The following is a 16,975-nucleotide window of genomic DNA, read 5'->3' on the forward strand; positions in this document are numbered from 1 at the left end:
ATGGATGCTTGATTTTTCAAATGCTCTTTCTGTATCAATTGAGAGGACCATGTGGTTCTTCTATCTTCTCTTACTGCTGTGTTCTATCACATTGATTGATTTGTGAATGTTGAGCCATCCTTGAAACCCAGGGATGAATCCCACTTGGTCATGGTGGATAAACTTTTTAATGTGCTATTGGATCTTATTAGCTAGGATCTTGTTAAGAATCTAAGCATCCATATTCATCAGGGATATTGGTCTGAAATTCTCCTTTTTGGTGGGGTCTTTGCCTGGCTTGGGGATCAGGGTAATGTTGGCTTCATAAAAAGGGTCTGGAAATTTTCCTTCTGCTTCAATATTTTGAAATAGTTTCAGGAGAATAGGTGTTATTTCTTGTTTGAAATTTTGGTAGAATTCTCCAGGGAATCTGTTGGTCCTGGGCTCTTGTTTTTGGGAGTATTTGGATCACTGCTTCAATCTCATTACTAGATATCAGTCTATTCAAGTTGTCAATTTCTTCCTGGTTCAATTTTGGAAGTTTATAGTTTTCCAGGAATGCATCCATTTCATCTAGATTGCTTAACTTTTTGGCATATAACTGTTGATAATAATTTCTGATAATTGTTTCTGTTTCCTTGGTGTTAGTTATGATCTCTCCCTTTTCATTCATAATTTTATTAACGTGGGCCTTCTTTCTTTTCTTTTGGATTAGTTTGGCCAATGGTTTATGGATTTTATTGATTCTTTCAAAAAACCAGCTTCTAATTTCCTTGATACATTCTACTGTATCTCTAGTTTCTATCTCATTGATCTCTGCTCTAATCTTAATTATTTCCCTTCTTGTGTGTGGAGTTGGCTTAGTTTGTTGTTGATTATCCAGTTCTTTAAGGTGTAGAGACAGCTGGTGTATTCTGGATTTTTCAGTTTTTTTGAGGAGGGCTTGGATGGCTATGTATTTCCCCCTTAGGACCGCTTTTGCTGTATCCCATAGGTTTTGGACTGAAGTGTCTTCATTCTCATTGGTTTCCATGAATTGTTAAGTTCTTCTTTGATTTCCTGGCTGATGCAAGCTTTCTTAAGGAAGGTGGTCTTTAGTTTCTGGGTGTTTGAATTCCTTCCAAACTTTTACTTGTGGTTGAGCTCCACTTTCGAAGCATTGTGATCTGAGAACATGCACGGAATAATCTCAATCTTTTGGTATTGGTTGAGCCCTGATTTGTGACCCAGTAGGTGGTCTATTCTGGAGAAAGTTCCATGTGCACTCAAGAAGAATGAGTATTCTGTTGTTTTAGGGTAGAATGTTCTGTATATATCTGTGAGATCCATCTGGTCCAATATGTCATTCAATGCTCTTATTTCTTTATTGTTTTTCTGCTTGGATGATCTGTCTATTACTGAGAGTGGTGTGGTAAGATCTCCTACTATTAATGTATTCATATCAATATGACTCTATCTTGATTACTAGTTTTCTTGTGTAATTGGCTGCTCCCATATTGGGGGCATAAATATTTACAATTGTTAGATCTTCTTGGTGTATAGTCCCTTTAAGAATTATGTATTGTCCTTCTGTATCTCTGACTATAGTCTTTAGTTTAAAATCTAATTAAGAGTCTCATGCTCTACCGACTGAGCTAGCCGGGCAGTTTAAAATCTAATTAATCTGATATGAGAATCACTACCCCAGCCGCCTTTTGAGGCCCATTGGCATGAGAGATGCTTCTCCATCCCTTCACTTTCAGTCTGGATGTATCCTTAGGTTCAAAATGGATCTCTTGTAAACATCATATGGATGGGCCCTGTCTTTTTATCTAATCTGCAGCCCTGTGCCATTTTATGGGTGCATTTAGGCCATTCACATTGAGAGTGATTATTGAGAGTTACGTTTTTATTGACATCATGTTACCTGTGAGGTCTTTGTTTCTATAGATTGTCTTCATATATTTCTGTTCAATGATATTCTTGGCTTTTTCCCTGTTTTATAGAACCCCCCCCCCTTTAATATTTCTTGCAGTGCCGGCTTGGTGGTCACATACTCTTGTAAACCTTGCTGGTCTTGGAAGCTCTTTTGAATGTCATTTTGAATGTCAGTCTTTCTGGATAAAGTATTCTTAGCTGCATTTTCTTCTCATTTAGTGCCCTGAATACACCTTGCCAGCCCTTTCTGGCTTGCCAGGTTTCTTTGGCCAGAAAGAGTGCACATGGAACTTATTATGATGGGCTTTCCTCTGTATGTAAGGAATTTCTTCCCCTTAAATGCTTTCAAGAGCTCCTGTCTAAAATTATGATTCAGCATTTTCACAATCAGGTGTCTTGAGGTCTTTCTAGATTCTATGATCTTGGGGGCAGACCTTTCTGCCTCTAGTACACGAACGCTGGTTCCATTCGCCAGATTGGGAAAATTTTCATGGAGAATTTGTTCAACTATATCTTCTAGTCTTTTTTCTTTCTCCTCCCCATCAGGGATTCCAATAATTCTGACGTTGGAACGTTTCATGCATCATTTATTTCCCTAATTCTGTTTTCATGGCTTCTAAGCTGTTTGTTCCAGGCTTCCTCCTGATCTTTTTTCTCTGTTTGTCCTCCAGATCACTAATTCTATCTTCTGCCTCAGTTACCCTAGCTTTTAGAGAATTTAGATTAGATTGGAGCTCTTTGAGAGCATTGTTAACATTATCCCTGGTGACTTTCACTTCTGCCTTAATCAATTCCATTTTGTCATTTTCAAAGGCTTTCTCCAAGCTAGCTATTGCCTGATTAGACTGAATTCCCTTTCTGACATACTGTTTATGTCCATATCCAAAAACCCTGATGATGAGGGCCCAGTCTCTGAATTTTTCTTCCATTGGGCATTCCTCCTCCTAGTCATTTTGGTGAGAGATGGCTGAATGGATGTTTAGCAGAATGTATCAATCGTGGTTCAGGCAAGGTACATCCTGGAATGCTTCTGAGCAATCAGGAGTCCCCACCAAAAGGAAAGAAAAAAGAAAAGAAAAGAAAAGAAGAGAGAGAGAGAGAGAGAGAGAGAGAGAGACAGGAAAAGAAATAAGAAAGATAAAATAAAAGAGAAGGCCCTGTCCAAATGGGCTCCAAAGGTAAGATTTATGATGTATGCAAACAAAAACAGAGAAACAAGAAGACCAACAAAATAAGATGACAAGAGAAAAATTAATTAAAAAAAAAAAGATCCCCATCAAAATGAACCCCAAGTATAAGATTTATATACTACCAGAACAGAAACAAATACACAGAAACACTGACAGAAGGACAAGATGGACAAGACGGGAGGGTGGTTATAAATTCTCAACGTGGGCAAGGAAGGTTAATTTGATTCTTCCTGGATGTATCTTGATATCTTTTTAAAGGACTCAACTTTCCTGAGATAAAGGGGGATTAAAACTGGTTTACGTATAGGGGTAGCATTGATTGGGGAAAAGGGATTACCTTGAATCTTATCTCTATATGAATACTAATAAAATAAAATAAAATAAATTTAAAGATAGAAAAGCAAAAGAAATACACAGGTGTATGTATCAAAAAAGTTCAGGTTAAAAGGTTATTATGGAATTTTGATGTACTGAACATCTCATTGTGATGATAAATAGGTTAAAAAGTTATATATATAAAAAAGGAAAAAACCAGAATTGTGGGAACAAATTAAAAATAAATGTTATATCTATGAAGTAGTGGTGGTTGTCCTCTTGTTTTTTTGTTTTTTGTTGGCTTTCTGGGGGAGGGGCCTGCCACGTGGGTTTTCAGGGAATCTCGCTAGAGTTGAGTCCTCCTGCTCCCATCAAGGGGCTGGGCTCTGAGGAAACCGGTTTTTCAGGCTTTTGTTCTCTGGAAAATTTTTTGTTTGTTCATTTGTTTTCTCTCCTTTTGTTGGCTTTTGGTGGTTCTTTGGGGGTTTAGAGGAAAACAAATTGCACCCAGACCTCCCTCTCAGAGAGAAGCCTCAGTGTGTTCCCCTCTGGGTGCTCCAGAGCACATAAATTCCCCCTCGGCCACTGGCAGAGCATGTCCCCAGTCATGGTCTCTGGGGTCATAGGAACTCCCACTTGTACCCAAAACCAGGAGATATACTAGCCGGGCTGTCTGGGCAGGTCCTGACCACCAGAGAGGTCCCAAGCAGAGAGAGTGCATTGAGATTTTCCTGCTGGTCCAGGCTGGGAGTGCTCAGACTCTCCAGGTCCAAGAGAGCACTGGTTGGCACCTGCATGCACCTCTCTCAGAGGAGGGTGTGGGGCGTGACTCAGACCCCGGTCTCACAGTGCGTGTGCAGAGTGCAAAAGGCTGTGGTTCTGTTGGCTGGTGTCCACAGCAGTCTCCCTCACCCTCATGGGCGCTGCCACCCAGACGCTCTCAGGTGCACCTGTGACTCAGGGACCAAGACCTGGCTTCTTCACTCTACTCTCTTGTTCCCTGCCAGCAGTGGCCATCCTGGATCTGTGGGCTTAATTCCCTGTCCCTAACCACCCAATTCCACCAATTCCTCCAATTTCCCCTTAAGATCTTTAGCTTTCCCTCCAAAAGATCTTTTTATCTTTTTGAGTGCTTTCAACCAGACTCCAAGTTAATGCTGGTCCCCAATTACAGGGCACTCTAGTATTGGGGTATTACTTTTCAATGGGTCACTTCTGGTGGCTCCCTCCTCCTTTTGTTCATTTTCTGATATCAGTCTGATGTTCTTACTCCTCTTTATCTGTCCACTGGCATCTTCTGCCCCCGTAGAGATCGAGAAGTGTATAATTTTTTAAAAAGATTTTATTATTTATTTGACAGACAGAGATCACAAGTAGGCAGAGAGGCAGGCAGAGAGAGAGGAGGAAGCAGGCTCCCTGCTGAGCAGAGAGCCCAATGTGGGCTCGATCCCAGGACCCTGAGATCATGACCTGAGCTGAAGGCAGAGGTTTTAACCCACTGAGCCACCCAGGTGCCCAGAAGTGTATAATTCTAATCTCAGGCTGATTTCATGGGTGATCAGAGTTCTTTGGTAGGTAATCAGCTCACTTTAGGGAACAGGTTGAAACAGCGCCTCCTACTTCTCCACCATCTTGTCTCCTTCAGCCTAATTATGACTATTTTGACCTGATAACTTCAGTTGCGTAAAAATCTTCCACCCATTTACTTGTTCACATAGTTTATGTTGTTGTTATCCCAATTTACATCTTTTTATATTATCTATCCATTAACAAAATATTGTTGCTATAGTTATTTTTACTTTTTTTGGTCTCTTAACCTGTATGTTGGAATTCAAAGTGATTTATACCACTTTGTAGTAATACCACTTTGTAGTATTAAAGTATTTTGAATTTGGTGCTATGTTTTCCTCTACTAGTGAGTTTATGCTTCTACCTGTTTTCATGTTACTAATCAGTGTTTTTTTGTTTGTTTGTTTCAGCCTCAGTAACTCATTTTAGTATTTCTTGTAAGGCAGATATGATGGTGATAAATTCCTTCAAATTTGGTTGTTTGCAAAAGATTATATTTCTCCTTTACTTCTTAAGGACAACTTTACTGGGTAAACTATTCTTGGCTGAAAAAAACAAACAATCAAGGTAAAAAATGGACAGAAGGCATGAACAGATACTTCTTTAAAGAAGACGTACAAATGGCTAACAGACATATGAAAAAATGTTCCTCATCATTAACCATTAGGGAAATTGAAATAAAAACCACACTGAGATACCACCTTATCCAGTTAGAATGGCAGAAATTGGCAAGAAACAACAAATGTTGGAGAGGATGTGGAGAAAGGGGAACCCTCTTACACTGTTGGTGGGAATGCAAGTTGGTACAGCCACTTTGGAAAACAGTGTGGAGGTTCCTCAAAAAGTTAAAAATAGAGCTACCCTATGACCCAGGAATTGCACTACTGGGCATTTACCCCAAAGATACAGATGTAGTGAAAAGAAGGGGCACATGTACCTCAATGTTCTTGGTTGACAGTTTTTAAAAATTTTTCCTTAAGCACTTTATATATGTTACCTCCTCTTTTGGTCTGCAAGGCTTCTGCTGAGAAATCTGCTGATAGTTTTCTTGGGATTCCCTTGTATGTGATTAATTTTTTTTCTCTTGTGTTTTCAAAATTCTCTTTTTGTCTTGGTTTTGACTCTTGTGAAGATCTCTTTGGGTTGTATCTGGGGACCTTTGAGCTTCATGCACCTGATGGCTGTACTTTTCCCAGATTTGGGAAGTGTTCAGCCATTATTTAAGTAACTTTTCTGTCCCTTCCTCTGTCTCTTCTTCTGGGACATCCATAGTGCAGATAGGATTTCACCGATTATGTCCCATAATTCACATAGGGTTTCTTCACTCTTTTCTATTCCAATTTCTTTTTTCTTCTCTGACTGGATGATTTCAACCTGACCTGTTTTTAAGTTTCCAGATTCTTTTTCCTGTCTGAGTGAACCTAATGTTGGAGCTTTTTCTGTATTTTTAATTTCATTCATTGTGTTTTTTCAGCTCAGAGTCTTGGTTAGATTCTTTTCGTATGATTTATGTCTCTGTTGAACTTCTCATTTTGCTCATGTATGGTTTTCCTTCATTCATGAAATTGTGTTTTCTTTTTTTTTTTTTTAAAGATTTTATTTATTTGACAGAGAGAAATCACAAGTAGATGGAGAGGCAGGCAGAGAGAGAGAGAGGGAAGCAGGCTCCCTGCTGAGCAGAGTGCCCGATGCGGGCCTCGATCCCAGGACCCTGAGATCATGACCTGAGCCGAAGGCAGCGGCTTAACCCACTGAGCCACCCAGGCGCCCGAAATTGTGTTTTCTTGAATCTCACTGAGCTTCCTTAAAATTCCTTAAAAATGATTATTTTAAATTCTTTTTCAGGTAACTCACAGATCTGCATTTCTTTGGGATTGGTTACTGGAAAATCATGTTCCTTTGGTGGTGCCGTGTTTGCTTTGTCATGTTTCTAATGACTTTGTGTTATTATTTGCGTTATTAATCTTTGCATATTTGAGGGTGCATTCACCTCTTCCAGCCATTTGAACTGGCTTTGGTGGGGAAAGACTTTGACCTAAAGTTGGCTGCAAGGGTGGCAGGTCTGTAGAATGCAGCATCTTTTGTTCTGGGAAGGCACAGCAGTGTGGTTTCCATGCAGTTGTGCCAGCTGAGGTCCATGTGGGCATAGACTTGTGGGTATTTTCTGTGGCCAAGACTGTGGGTGGCATGGTGACCAAGGCTGTTGGGATATTCAGAGGTGAAGGTTGCTTGGATCTTCTGTTCTATTTTTGCCTGTGGGAGGAAGTTCTAGCACAAGGGGATCCCTCTTAGCCTGTAGCCTGGAATGTTGGCAATCAGAGCAATAGGAGAGCAGGAGTCCTGGGATCAGATGCCTGTGGGACTACCACAGTGCCTGGGTCCTGGGGCACCAGTTCCCTTGCTGTGGCAGTAGCACTGATGTCTAAGGTGTGGTTATGTAGAACCTTGTGAAACCAGGGTCTCTGGGTCTTGCAGTGATTCTGGCCAGGTAGATAATGCAGCAGAGGCACAGGCCCTGGGATAGCAAGGAATAGCAGTGGCTTAGGCCTAGGGGACAGGGGTCCATAGCAATAGGGCCTGTGGATGGTGGTGGGTCACTCACAACTTTGGCCTCAGGGGCAGTTTCAGGATAGCAGAAGCACATCCCTAGTGATGGTCTATTAGAGCCCAGTTAGGATCTGGGGAGCGAGTACCCCTGGCAATGACAGCTCAGAGCTTTTACCTGGAACCTAGGGCCAGGATCAGAGCAGTCATAGTTTGGCCTGGTGATGATGGTTCAGAACAGTAACCTGGGACCTGGAGGCTGGGGCTCTGAGCAGTGTCAGCACAGCCCCATCAATGAAGGTTCACAGATATGACCTGGGACCTGGGGGTGGGGTTCAGGATAGCCCCTGCAAGGGGGCAAAGCTGCAACCTGAGTCAAGGGCAGGGCTCAGGACAGTGGCAGCTCCCGTCTGGTATTTGGTGAAGCACTGTGAAGTCTTGATCCCAAAGAATTGGGTACAGCAGTGACAGGGCTCCTGAGGACAGATCTTATTGCAGTAACAGCTCAAGGCATGAGGAGGGGACTCAGTGGTGGGAAAGGGCAGCTCCATCAGGGGGGAACAGCACTGGTGTAGACTGTGGGAGGCCACGGTAGCAACGGCTGCAAACATCCACAGCGGCGTGGCTTGCTGGGGTTCTCCTGCCTCTCCTTTACCCCATGAGAGCAGCTGCCCCTGAATGGGTCCCTGGTGCACCAAGCCACTCTTTTTTTTTTTTTTTTTTTTAAAGATTTTATTTATTTATCAGAGAGAGAGAGGGGGAGAGAGTGAGCACAGGCAGACAGAATGGCAGGCAGAGGCAGAAGGAGAAGCAGGCTCCCCGCGGAGCAAGGAACCCGATGTGGGACTCGATCCCAGGACGCCGGGATCATGACCTGAGCCGAAGGCAGCTGCCCAACCAACTGAGCCACCCAGGCGTCCCACCAAGTCACTCTTGACTTGAGAAAAGGGAGATGTGGGTAAAACCCTTCCTGTCCTTTACTGTGTGACTATGCTCAGGTTTTATGCTCTGCAGGGCTTTTGCTTCTTTTTAAAAACTGTAGCCCAGAGCTTTCCCTGAGTTATTTTCATTGATTGGCAGTTATTTATGAACTCTTTTCTTTGTTTTTTAATGGGGATGATGTGCACTGGGATCCCCTAGCCCTCCGTCTTGCTGACTGACAGTACCTCCCTTGCACAAGGCAGAGTTTTATAAACTATTGAGCCCAGGTCCCTCCTAGAGGCTCAGATTTAATTGGTCTGGGGTGTGCCAAGATACTGGGGGCCCTAAAGCTCCCAGGTGCCTCTGATGTACGTCACAGTTCCCTTTCTGAGGCTCTGCTCTGTAGGAAAAGCTGCTTTAGCTAGCCCAGCTGGAACCCTCTGGTTTTCCAGTGCCTACAAGGACGATAGCTTGGGAGGCAGGATACACAGTGCCTATTGCTATACGACCACAAAAGTTTATGCTGCTTAAATTAGTCTTTTAAATGGTGCCAGTCCATATTGAGTACAGATTAATCCAAAGCTCAAATGCTCTAACATTTGGTCTAGTGAGGGCATGTAAATCTGGGTGCAACCACAACAGATGCTCACTGCATTTTAGTTCTTTTCATGCAACTCTTTTAAAAACAAGTCATACCTGTAAGTGTCCCAAATGTTTGGCTGGATGCCTGAAATATACAAAGAGGATCTCTCAATCTTTGTGGGACTTTGCCGCGAGTTGAGAAACTTCTAGTTTCGTACACTAGATGGCACAAGAAGACCATCAGGCTGAGGCTGCTGCCTCCGGTCACTGAGGCTCCATCAAAATGAGGCTGCAGAGTATCATTTTTTTCAGGTGTTAGTAGGATTCAGACAAGGCAAAACAACTCTGTGTGTTGCTACTGGGACAAAATGCAGAGATTCGTTTTCTCTGGGGGGTGTTGGATCTCTTTGGGTGAGAAACACAGGCAGATAAACATTAGTTCAAGGTGACAGCTGCCAGACAAGGGGCCAGGTGTGGAGCTCAGAGGAAGGGGCTGGGGTGGGGGAGGGGGCTTGAAAAGATGCAGAAACTGCCCTGGTTCTGCCTACACCCAAGCCATAAAAAAATGTCGATATTTAGCACTTTCTTTTGAGAAAGAAACAATGTCTCACACCAGATAGCAGGTTTTCATTTCTAACATCACTGGTAGCATGTCGACTCAGGTCCTGACACGCAGGCAAACAGAGAAAGGGTAGCTCTGAAAGGAGTTTGAATTGACCACCCCTACAGAGAAAGGGGTCTAGTCCTGTGACTTCTCTTCTGCAAGATGTTTCTGGAATTAGAAAATGGTGCATTTTGTGGAGAGAGCTGGCCAGGAGCTGTTCCTTCTGACTGATGGGAGGGCTGGTGCGTCTGTTGTTAGAGGTGTGTGTGTTTGATCTGAAGGCAGAGCTTCTAGGTAGAGTGAAAACACCAGGGTGTCCTTGGATTTCCTGGTCCACAGGTGGCTGACAGCCTCCGGCCCCAGACTGCTGGCCATGTGAAGTGGCCTAGCACAGGGTCACACACTGCTGAGGCTGGCGGTCCTATTTGAAATGACTCTTTGGTCGGCTGGACTCTCTGTGCCTTCATGCTCTGTCCTTAGATCAAGACTAACTCGCCTTGCAGATGGGGGAGCTCCTGTCCCATGTCTTTCCTTTTGATTTCTCTGCTCCGTCTACACTCTTGCTATTGATACGCATTCTGGCTTTGCCTTGAGTGGACGCTGCCTTCTCTTTGGCATTTCATCTAGAATGTGTTGGCAAGACCTGCATGAGGAAACTGCAAAGGACTGTTTGTCTGATTGGGGTAGCCTTACTGGTGGTGGCTGCCTGTTCGGGAAACAAATCTGGCTTAAGCATCTTCAGGTTGGGATAACGAGCTCGTTCTGATTGTTGTGGGTCAGTATTCAGAGCAGGCAGCCACAGGAGAGTCTAGGTTGGGGGCCTCTGCTCATGTGGATACAGACGTCCGTGGAAATTGTGTGTAGGATGAAATATTCTGCTTCTTTATTCAGAAGACAGTGTCTCTGATACCAGTAGGACCAAATACCAGCAGTGGGTGGGCAACCGTTAGAACCCATCCTCTTTCTTTTGTGGCTTATTAGTGGCAGGTGTCTATAGGGGAGGCCACTGCCACCACAGACTGTCCCTCAGCCTCAGCCAGCCCCTACTGAATCAGAGTCTGCGCTGTCACAAGATGTGTGTTCCTGAGAAGGGTAGAAAAGCTGCGTCTGGGTGTGTCTAGCTCTAGGCATTGTGTTTTGCCGAGTTGTACCGGTCTCCTGCGCCCATCAGTCTGACCATCAGCAAACTGGAGAGCCTGGGAGGGGCAGCTGGTCCCTGATAAGAGGCTCCATTGAAGCCAGCCCAGCTGCAGGGAGTGGGGCGGGGCTGCGGGTTCCGCTGTGAGCCCAGATTATCAGAGCAATTATCATGGTTTTGCCCCTTGTACTCTGGGCCATGACTGTTCCCAAGCCCCCCACAGTACCAGGTGAGGTGGCCCCACAGAAGCTGCCCGCTCCTCACCTGCACTCCATGCTGGGGAGCTGCCAGGCAGTTGGAGCCCAGTCTCCCTAAAACACATTTCCGAGGTTCACCTTCACGGGGTGGGGGTTAGACCCTAATGCGGCAGTGTTGTTCTGACGTCCGCGAGCCGCTGTGGATACATTAACGCTGGTGGGCCTTGACTGGAGGGGTGCAGGGACTTTCAGACTGGCCAGTGTTTCCATAGTGTTTCCAGGGACTGCCTAGCTACGAGGGGCCAGCACGATGCGAGACGGGGGCCAGCCCTGAGTGGGCTCCATCCTCGCCATGCACTGTTCTCTGTCTGATAGATGAAGAAGGCCCAGCTCAGTGGGTCACCAGGTAAAGTCCCTTCCTTGCTGGACACAGCCCTGGTCTGCTTGAGGCCACATGGGCTTTATACCCAACCAGCGTCTTTCAGGTCATTTCTGTGGGCCACCCTCCGACTTCCTGTAACACTTCCATTAAGAGTAGGAATGGGTTTGGTTGGAATCTTAAAGAATGAGGCAGTGGGGATGGGGGCAGCCTTCTTATTCGCTTCCCTTAGGCTGTCCATGGGTTTCTGCGGGCGAGGAAGGGGGCAGACTGCAGTCTGAATCCTGGCTGTGCCTTCCCTTTCTTGTGGCTTTGGTTCCACGCAGCGGGTTCTGACATGCCTCTAGCTCATAGACTGAGCCAGGCGGAGCTGCTGGCAGCCACAGGCATCCTGGCCAGGCCGATTTCACGGCATTGTTCCCGCGCATTAGCTCATATTTATGTGGAATGATGGGGAACAGTGCCCGGTGTCCCTTCTTTTGTTTATATACTTTTTTTTTTTTTTTTTTTTTCTTTGTGAGGTGGGTAAAAAGAGCTGACTCCCTTTTAAGGGACATGAAAACTGAGTTTTGTCTTCCCTTCCTATTAATGTCAAACAAAAGTCACCTTAGAATTCAAAATCACATGGGGTCCGTCACTGGCAGGAAGCAAGGCCTTTCCTCGTCAATGTATAACTTACAGTAAGTTCTCAGCAGACCAAAAAAAATGCCTTTTATCATGTTCTGGTTTTTCCCTCCCACTGTTTTATTTCACTTACAACATCACTCAGGCCCAAATGGTATTTGTCAGGAGTAATTGGCAAACGCTGGAGGCTGTGTTCAAGGCTGCTTGAATGGAAAATCTCAAAGCAGTCGCCCATGTTGAAAGAAAATATTACATTTGATCTTTTTTTATGATTTCTGCAGACATGATGCGTGTCTGCATTCTTTAGCCTTATAACCCCTTTGTATTTGGAAGAAAAAAAAAATCCCTGCAGGAAGTAGCACTTCACATTTAATTTACAGTATGCCCGAAAAGTAACCACAACACATGGGAAGTCATTTTAAAAACACCTCCATGATTTATTTTTATTAGCCATCTAATAAACCTGTACTGGTTTGCAGGTTGTTATACGTTGAATGATGACTTTGAGCCTAGTGTTTCATGTCTGTTTCTATGAGGCTGTTTACTGTTCTGGATGAAAACATGCCTGAGGATGCTGGCAGCCGTCCGCGAGTGTGTAATGCCCGCTCGCTGGGTCTTGTTTGTAAGCGGCGTGCTTTCGGATACAGCAAATTAGGATTCTCGGATCAAGTGGAGGTCCCGAGCGGAGGTGATGTGACCGACAGCAGCGTGGTGAACCGGGGCTGGGCTGCTCCCTCAGCCAGACGGAACCTCTGTGTTTTCTCTCCTGGGCACACAGCACTGTGAGATGACAGAGTGTGGACAACCTAATCGAAGTCCGTCTTCCTCCGTATTCCAGATGTGTATGGAATATGGTCATGTCCTAAGAAGGAAGCGGCATAGGATCTCAGAGCTTGTGGCAAGTCCTTACCACCTTGTACCTACTACGCTGGGGTCGTTCTGGAACAGGAACATACACTAAGAGTCCTCTCCGTGTCACAGAAACTCTGGATCACCGGTGCCCAAACTACAGCTCCTCTCCATTTTTGTAAATATAGTTTGTTTTTTTCCTAAATGCAAACTTTATAAAGTTGTGATAAAATATGCATAACTTAAAATTTGCCATCATGACCATTGTTAAGGCTACAGTTTGGTGGCATTGAGTACGATGTTGCATAAGCATCACCGACGTCTGTTTCCAAAGCTTCATCACCCCAGAGGGAAACTCAGTGTCCATTCATCAGTAACTCCCCCTTCCACTTCCGGCCCCGCCCCAGCACCTGGTAGCCTCTCATCTACTTTCTGTCCCTATGATTTGCCTGTTCCAGATATTTCATAGAGGTGGAATCGCATACTCTGAGTCCTTTCCGTCTGGTTTGTTTAACTTAGCCTCCTGTTTTTGAGGTTCATGCATGATGTGGCATGTATTAGGGATTCATTGCTCCTTCTGGCTTTGGTGAGGTTTCATTGAGAGTTAAGCATCGTAAGTATTTAAGGTGTATGTCTTATTTTACATATTTTTACATTATGAAATAATTACCACAATTAAGCTAATGAATATATCCATCACCTCACGTAGTTACCATATAATTTTTTTTTTCTTTGTGGTAAAGGCACTTAAAATCTACTCTCTTAGCAAATTTCAGGTATACAAAACAGTACTATTAACTATAGTCACAGCATTGTACATCAGATCTCCAGAACTTACTCATCTTGCGTTGCTGCTTTTTTCCTTTGTGATAAAAACATAAAATAACCATAACATAAACGTAATATAAAATTTGTCATCTTCACCATTTTTAAATGTACACTTTAGTAGTGTCAACTGTATTCATATTGTTGTACGACAGATCTCTAGGACTTTTTCATCTTGCAAAACTGAAGCTCTATACCCATTGAATAATACCTCCCCTTTTCCCTCTCCCCTCTGCCCCTGGGGACTGTCATTCTACTTTTTATTTCTAAGAGTTTTTCTCCTTGGATACCTCCCAGGGGTGGAATCATACAGTATTTGTCCTTTTGTGACTGACTGACTTTTGTAGCATGTAACAGAATTTCCTGAATAATACCTCCATGTATTTATGACATATTTTGTTATCTGTTCATCAGTTGGTGGACACTTGGGATGTTTCTACCTCTTGGCTGTTGTGAATAATGCTGCTATGAACGTGGACGTACAAATATCTGTTTGAGTCTTAGCTTTCAGTTTCTTTGGGTGTTACCCAGAAGTGTATAAATAAAGTTTTATTGTAACACAGCCATGTCTGTTTGTTTACCAATTGTCTGTGGCTGTTTCCCCTTACAACAGGAGAGTTGAGCAGTTGTGACAGAGACCATATGGCCCACAAACTTGAAAATATTTACTCTCTGGCCCTTCCCAGAAAGAATTTGCTGGCTGCTACTCTGGATCTAAAGAACACGTATGTTTTACATTTGGTGGCTCTGTTGGAGAGTTTACTTCTCTTGGTCACTGGTTTTGAGTCAGGACTAATTATTTACCTGGTGTTTGGTAGACACAAAACAGTCACAGCCAGTTCCAGTCATAGAATGACTCTTTTGGCCCCAATGCATCAGCTTACCTCCCAGGGGCTTGACTGACAATGATGAAGTACGAGATCTCTACTGTGGTGATATTTTTTTTTCCTGCATAATACATATGTATTAGTTTCTTAGGGCTGCTATAATAAATAACCACAAACCTTGTGGCTTAAAACAATAACATTTTAGGGATGCCTGGGTGGCTCAGTTGATTGAGCATCTGACTCTTGGTTTCAGCTCAGGTCATGATCTCAGGGTCGTGAGATGAGTCCCATGTCAGGCTTATGCTCAGTGCAGAGTCTGCTTCAGAACCTCTCCCTCCCCCTTTGTCCCCCTCGCTGCTCTCTCATATAAATAGATAGATGGATAAATAACTTAAAAAAGCAAAAATGACAAAAAGAAAAGCATTTTATCCTGTCACAATCTTGGAGGCCAGAAGTCTGAAATCCGGTGTCAGTAGAGTTGTTTTCTTCTGGAGGCTCTAAGGAGGAATCTGTTCCACACCTTCCTCCTAGGTTCTGGTGGTTGCTAACAATCCTTGGGCTTCCTTGGCTTATAGCTACATCATCCCAGTCTTTGCCTCCATGGTCATATGACCTGTTTTCTGTCTCTCTCTTTAGCTGTTTCTCCTTTTCTTTTAAAAGGACCTCTCATTGAGAGGGCACCTGTGTGGCTCAGATGCTTAAGAAGCGTCTGGCTCTTGGTTTCAGCTTAAGTTGTGATCTTGGGGTCATGGAATTGGGCCCTGCTTCAGGCTCTGCACTCTGCATGGAATCTACCTGAGGTTCTCTTCTTCTGCTCCTCCCCTCCCCCTGCTCAAGGTCTCTCTCTCTCTCTCAAATAAATAAACTCTTAAGAAAAAAAAGAGAACTTGTCATTGGATTTATGGTATACAGGGTTGCTCTAGGATGAGTTCATCTTGAGATCCTTCACTTAATTACATCCATAGAGATATTAATTTCCAAATAAGGTTACATTCACAGGTACTTGGGTTTATGACTTAGACATTTCTTTTGGTAGTAGATGGGTGACACTGTATGGGAGGGAAAACAGTTTTCTCTACTCTTTTAAGTTCAGTGACAGGGACCTGTGTCTTAAACTGCCAAAAGACAGATCAATAGGAGGAAACATTTATTTTACATGCACACAGGGGCTGCATAGAAAACAAAACCCAAAGAAATAGTTAGGCCTGAGACCTTATTTACTATTTTTAAAAAGGTAATAAATGTAGAGAAGTGACTAGGCAAAGGAAAAGGGGTTTGGGCTTCGGGGCAGCCCAGTTTTGGGAAGGTAAATATACAGGGAAACTAATGGAAAATAAGAGCTATCAGTAAGGGCTGTGACGCGGACTGAAGTTGGCAATGACACAGAGTCCCCGGTGATTAAGAGTTGTTCTGCTCTTCCTTGTACAGGGACAAATAGAAATTTATGCCCTGATTTTAGGCAGAAAGGAAGAGGGCAGAGAGTTCTTCCTGCATCTACTGTTTCTCAATTGCCTGTAACCCAAAAAGCCCTATGCTACAGTTACATATTCTGGGGTACATGTTCTAATTCATTTCAACTCCATACAACACAGTATGGCATATAATGGATGATATTTACGTCCAAGCTGTATAGACATATGTATATCTAATATAAACACCCATCCCATGAGTGGACTCAGAGTTCTAGAAAATATAAGCAATCCTGTAGAGAAATAAGACAAATGACACTGCTCTTCTTGGTGACCTTTACAACCATATTTATCCAGATATTAAGTGAAGCAGCATGTAAAGATCTCAAAAAAACTAGTCATTTTATTGGTAAAAATGAATATTGAGGATATAATTACTGAAAAAATTTTAAAAGTATATTTTAAGGAATAAATTATTTCTTAGAGGAGTAATGATTTTGTTCCCTTCTATAGTCCATAGATAATTAAGCAAGCACGTACTACATACAATGTTGTATTTGTTTCAGGTGCATGACACAGTGATTTGGAAATTCTGTCCTTTGCTCAGTGCTCACCTCAGTAAGTGCAGTCACCCTTTTTTCTTGTCTTGCTCCTGCTAGTAATGGGAAAACTTTGGTCTTTCACTTTCAGTATAATGTTAGCCATGGGTTGTGCAGACATCCTTTATCAGGTTGAGAAGGTTCCCTACTAGTTCTACTTTATTGAGTTTTTTTTTTTAATCATAAAAGGGTCTCAAAATTTGCTAAATGCTTTTTCTGTATCTGATCATGTGATTTTTGTCCTTATTTTTTTTTTATAAAGTGTATTAAACTGATTGATTTTCATATCAACCAACCTTACATTCCTGGAACAAATCTCATTCATTCAGTCATGGAGCATAATCCTTTTTATATGTTGCTGGATTGAGTTTCTTAATACGTTTTTGATTTTTGTATCTATATTCATAAAGGATGTTGGTCTATAGTTTTCTTGTAATATTTTTGTCTGGTTTTGATATCAGGGTAATTAGATAATCTCACCTCATGAAATAAGTTTGGAAGTATTTC

General features: G+C 43.1%; 1 protein-coding gene across 4 annotated transcripts in view; it reads left to right on the forward strand.

Moving 5' to 3' along the window:
• SETD4 (SET domain containing 4) overlaps positions 1 to 16,975 on the forward strand; it is a 63,395-nt gene that overhangs the window by 44,478 nt on the left and 1,942 nt on the right. For all 4 annotated transcript variants that reach the window (XR_014309475.1, XR_014309476.1, XM_082722867.1 and 1 more), the window contains one exon: positions 16,436 to 16,487. Coding sequence is in view for 2 of the 4 variants with exons in the window: in XM_082722867.1 (XP_082578993.1) it covers positions 16,436 to 16,451 (16 nt within the window). In the remaining 2 variants the exon portion in view is untranslated. The remainder of the gene's footprint in view (positions 1 to 16,435; positions 16,488 to 16,975) is intronic.

Source organism: Mustela nivalis, assembly GCF_964662115.1.
Source record: "Mustela nivalis genome assembly, chromosome: 1".
Classification (NCBI taxonomy): Eukaryota; Metazoa; Chordata; class Mammalia; order Carnivora; family Mustelidae; genus Mustela; species Mustela nivalis.